The 5284-nt window shown below is 36.4% G+C and overlaps 1 protein-coding gene across 1 annotated transcript; it reads left to right on the top strand.

The window, feature by feature from the left end:
• The first annotated feature begins 2139 nt into the window (after positions 1–2139).
• LOC105112693 (porphobilinogen deaminase, chloroplastic-like) lies at positions 2140–5284 on the top strand. The gene is made up of 5 exons (XM_011008471.1): positions 2140–2578; positions 3243–3648; positions 4174–4380; positions 4588–4765; positions 4946–5284. The coding sequence occupies exons 1-5, from the start codon at positions 2352–2354 to the stop codon at positions 5056–5058; spliced, it is 1131 nt and encodes a 376-aa protein (XP_011006773.1). The 5' UTR covers positions 2140–2351; the 3' UTR covers positions 5059–5284.

Below are 5284 nucleotides of genomic sequence, written 5' to 3'. Positions count from 1 at the left end.
AGCATGCCATCAGGAAAATACAAATGAGATATATTCGGACCCCCTTTGGCCATTTTGAAAGGCTGCCAAGAACAGATCCCCCTGACGAATACCTCTCGTAGGATTGAAGCTTGCAGAAGGCCCTCCATCCCATAATACTCTCAGCGAAGAGGATTCAATACACTAGATTACTAGCTCAACCAGTCTTCTTGGGAACCCCGCGTCTACTAGTGTACCTAATGAAATCCCACCTTAATCGATCTATCATATGGATTTGAGAGAAGAGGTCTAACATGAAGGAAAAAGGCCTTGTTTAGTAGCCCAGGATGGTTTGCCTGCTCTCATAGCAATGAGATGTGCAGCTTATTTAAACAAAAACTTTGATCCCTCATTGAGGTCCCCAGGCAGTCATCAGCTTGGCTAACTTGACAGGCTCTCTTCTCTTTCATGCCAGGCCCTAGCTGCTTCTTTTTCTTGCTCCACAGATGCAATCTTGATTGACATGACCTTACCTCATTGAGATGATGGTCTTGAAATGAAAATATTCTTATTAATTTTGATAAATCATAAATTTATATTGTCTCTTCTCTTTGTTTTTATCTCTCTCTCTATTAAAAAACAATCAATAAAATATTACCGGTTACTTCCTGCATAGCATAATGAAATTATCCAGCAATTCAACATTCAAACACTACCTAAGCAGCAATTAGCAGCTACAACCTGTGCATTTTATTTTATTTCGTGTTTGGAACACTTTGCATGAATTGGGAAATTTTATTTTTCTCATACATTATTATTCAATAAGCTGTCTTTTCCTAAGTTTGAGATTTTTAATTCCTTGATCATTAGAGTAGAATATACGTTACTTCACTGGCAAGTATCAAGTTTCATATTTCTCTCCAAACTTATGATAACCATATAGTATGGTGAGCTAAATTTGCTTTCAAGACAAATAATAATAATAATAATAATAAACTCTTTTAGAAATGCAACAGTGTACGTCATGGAATTTAATTTGGTACAGGAAAAAATCGGACCAACTGTTCCCTAATCATAAACAAAAATGCACAGTTGGGCTAAACATAAAATACTCAAAATCGATCATATACAGTCACCAGCCTTCTTCATACTAGTCGGAATCTGGCCACCTAAACCCAATAAAAATTTGGATCATGAGCATCAATTCACAGTTCTATCCATCAACTTATGATCTTGTTCTGATATTTAGAAACCACAGTAAATGGTTGTTGTTCACTTTCAAATGTCAGAGTATACAGTTAAAGTGACACATGAGTGCTCTTCAAACACAATCCCACCCAGTTGGGCTCTTGACCTTGCTTTCGAGCCGATTTTCAGCCTTTTCTTCTCCACGATATCTTTGCGAGTCAGAGACGATGAAATTGCTGCGAAGTCGTTCAAAATGAAAGAAGTTCTTATCACAACTTCGAAAACAATAGAAAAGGGAAGAGAAGTTGCTAACACTAGTTATGCCTTTTCCTACGATAACAGCAAACTCAACAGTTAAATGGAAACAAGGAAGTTAGAGAATCTCTATGACAGCATATGAAAGAAAATCTAGAACTTCCAAGTCGACTTCCTGGACGGTCTGAACTGACCATTAACTTAGCATCTCTGCCTCCATTTAACTTTTTTCCATTAAGATGAGAGCAATGCAGCGTCAGAGGCAACATTCGCAGCAAGAGAAGCGACTAGAGTTGTTGAACACGATGAGAATAATCTCAAAAAACTTAATTTGTTTAAATCGATTAGGTGTTTTTCATTTCTGTGCAGAGAGAATGTCATGGAGAGAGAGAAACAAGAGTGAGGGAGAGTGTTATGTCGTCTTTTTTAGTTTGCAACTTATTATAAACGAGGATAGTAGCGTCATTTCACACAATTTTAAGTTTTAATTTGACTGAGGAAGTGAATATAATTGTCCAAACCATGGAGAATTATTTTTTTAACTCAAAGGTAAACTTTTATGTCTTAAAAATATTTTAAAAAAATTTAAAATTTTTTATTTTAATACACTAATATTAAAAATAATTTTAATTTAAAAATATTTTAAAAAATCATCATAATAATTAGCCAGCTAAGTCTTATAATTAAGTAAAAAGGTTTTCTTTTTTAATTAAAAAAAAAAACAAGGGGAAGAAAATGTAAAGGAATGATGGGCCAAACATCGTGGAGGAACAGAACAGTAGGATACAAAGAGGCATGAAATCCCGTTATCCTATCCAATTCCAGGCAGGATCCATTAGCATTCAAGCAGACGTACCCCTACCCACCGCAATCCAACAGACATCAAAACCATCCCTTGAAAGCTAAACAACGACTCTCTCTCTCTCTCTCTTTCTCTCTCTCTCTTGTCAATGGAGACTCTATCTTCTCTATGTACAAGCCAAGCTCTAATGTCCCGTCCATCAAGTCCGGCCATTTTTTGCACTAGTGGGTCTGTTTCTTTTACTGGGTTTTCTCTAAAAACTCAAGCTTTTTCTAAAAAGAAACATACTTTGAGTTTTGTCAAGGCTTCTGTTGCTGTCGAGCAGCAAACCCAGGAAGCTAAAGTTGCTCTCATTAGAATTGGCACTAGAGGAAGGTACCCAAAAGTTTTTCTGGTCAAATCTAAAGTCTGGGTTTCTGTTTGTTTGTTAATGTTTGACTTAATTTTGTTTAATACTTGGATTTTTTTGATGTATGAGTGAAATTGTCTTCTGGGTTTTTGGGAGATTTAAGGTTGCTCTTTTCTGGTCTATGTGCTTCTATAGACTGTCGGGATGTTCTTCAAATTAATGATCTTTGCAATGGAAGTTGTGTTATTGAATTGACTGTTATTGATTTAGATTTTGACTTGGTAAAAGAAATTCGGCTGTGACTTTGCTGATCAGTTTAATCAGAGATGCAGTTTAAGTCAATTTTTACTCAGTTTCATCTTCTAGATTAGTGTCTGTGAAATGTGGTTTTGATTTTGTCTCTATTTTTAATGTATTAGATATCGGTGTTTTATTCTTGAATCTTTGTTTGTTTTGGTTATAGATATACAAAAGCTTTCATTCTTGTATGTTTTGGCACTTAAATTCAATGAGTTTTGTTAGAAATTGATGCGTTTGACATTACTTTGTGGCTAGATATAGGTAGGTCCAGGACCTTAACATGCTAGTCGAATGGCAAAGACAGTTATATTTTGTTTCTTTTTATGATCTTGTGCCAAATATTTAGTTATGTTGTTCTGCTTCTTGATCTTCTCTTTAAATGTTTAACAGCCCGCTTGCACTTGCTCAAGCTCATGAGACACGAGACAAGCTCATGGCTTCGCATTCAGATCTAGCCGAAGAAGGAGCTATACAAATTGTGGTCATAAAAACAACAGGAGATAAGATACTAAGTCAACCACTTGCAGACATCGGTGGGAAAGGATTGTTCACGAAAGAAATAGACGAGGCACTGATAAATGGTGACATTGACATTGCCGTTCACTCAATGAAAGATGTTCCTACATATTTACCAGAGAAGACAATCCTTCCCTGTAACCTTCCACGTGAGGATGTTAGAGATGCATTTATTTCCTTGAGTGCGGCTTCACTAGCAGATCTTCCTGCTGGTAGTATCATTGGAACTGCCTCACTCAGAAGAAAGTCACAAATACTCCACAGATATCCATCACTCAGTGTAAGTTTATTGAGCCACATGTTCTGAATATAATTCTTCTTGGGAAATGATAGGAAATTGGTCAGATGCTCTTGCATGAAATTTAATTTTACGCTTATAAAAGCTATCATGCCTGTTTATTTAGTATGGAGCTGTCGTTTGTAAGCGTTACTTGAAGTGCAATCTTGCTTTTAAAACCATTCCATTGATGTGATTTGCTCAAGGCAAGAGAAAAATGCTATTTGTGGTCCGTATGAAGTGTCCATTGTCAACTGTCAACAACCGTTGTGATTGACAGTAGAACTCCTTTTTCTGTTTGAGTTCTAGAGAGAGAGGTACATTGGGATTTATGAAAATTTATTTGAAATATTGTTTAGCTTTTTATATTCTTGCAGTTTAGAAACGCAAGCATTCTTGAGGCAGTTGTCATTATTTAGGATTTTTCACGTTTCCTAGCTTGTTGAGCTTATTCTTAGGGTTATCTCTTGATCATTGATATCCTTATATTGCTTCTAATGTATGTTTCTCGATGATTTTGTTTTGTAGGTGGAAGAAAATTTTCGGGGCAATGTTCAGACAAGGCTGAGAAAACTTAATGAAGGAGTTGTAAAAGCAACGCTATTGGCATTAGCTGGACTTAAACGCTTAAATATGACAGAAAATGTTACTTCCATTCTTCCAATTGATGACATGCTTCCAGCAGTTGCCCAGGGTGCAATTGGAATTGCATGTCGAAGCAATGATGACAAAATGGTGTGTTACCTTAGCTCATCTGAGCTTTGCATACATGGAATAGTTGATCCAAATTCTGCATGCCCCACATAACTGCCATAGATTAGGATATATATTAATATCAGAACCTGGATACTTTATGTTGATGGCCTGTTCTGGTGCTGGTTTTGCAGGCTAATAACTGGCTTTATAAAACTTAACATGTTCTTTTGTTACGGCCTTTTGCAGGCTAATTATTTGGCTTCATTGAACCACGAGGAAACAAGACTAGCAGTTGCATGTGAGAGGGCCTTTCTTGAAACCTTAGACGGGTCCTGTCGTACTCCTATCGCTGGATATGCTAGAAAAGATGAAAATGGTGATTGCATATTTAAAGGGCTGGTTGCTTCTCCTGATGGTACACGTGGTATGTTATATTTGTTTTTGTGTTGAAAAAGTATTTTTAAAAATTCGTGATTTTTTTTTTTTTATGATTTTGGATTTTTATGATATACTGACATCAAAATGATTAAACTGTAAGCATGTTGAATTTCACGTAGCTTCTGCTGTTTTTTGACACTTTAGTTTTTCCTCCTTTTCTCTTCAGTACTGGAAACTTCAAGAAAAGGTCTATATGCTTTTGATGACATGATTGCGATGGGGAAGGATGCCGGCAAGGAACTTCTTTCACAGGCAGGTCCTGGATTCTTCGACCGATGAGGAACTCGATAAGAGCACAAGGAAGAAGCAAAATCAAGGCTTTGTGTTTGAGTTTTACCATTTTGGTGTTCATTAATTCTTCAAAGCTATTTAATTGCTGCAGCATCACGGTGTAATCTTTTGAGTTACTGCAAAGTAGAAGAGCGTGTTCAATCGCTGACACGATCACGTTAGGCTATTGTATCTTTAGGAAGTAATAAAATTCGAAATTTTTGGTGTTCTCTCA

Source organism: Populus euphratica, unplaced genomic scaffold (genome assembly GCF_000495115.2).
Source record: "Populus euphratica unplaced genomic scaffold, PopEup_1.0 scaffold358.1, whole genome shotgun sequence".
Taxonomy (NCBI): Eukaryota; Viridiplantae; Streptophyta; class Magnoliopsida; order Malpighiales; family Salicaceae; genus Populus; species Populus euphratica.
Note: the sequence above shows the minus strand (reverse complement) of the source record. Positions and strands in the feature narration are given on the sequence as shown.

What these genes read in the sequence shown, in the direction of transcription:
- LOC105112693 (XM_011008471.1), top strand. Translation starts at nt 2,352, where the DNA reads ATGGAGACTCTATCTTCTCTATGTACAAGCCAAGCTCTAATGTCCCGT. An exon ending in ACAGATATCCATCACTCAGT is followed by an intron (nt 3,649 to 4,173) that starts GTAAGTTTATTG and finishes TTTGTTTTGTAG; the next exon opens with GTGGAAGAAAATTTTCGGGG. An exon ending in GAAGCAATGATGACAAAATG is followed by an intron (nt 4,381 to 4,587) that starts GTGTGTTACCTT and finishes GGCCTTTTGCAG; the next exon opens with GCTAATTATTTGGCTTCATT.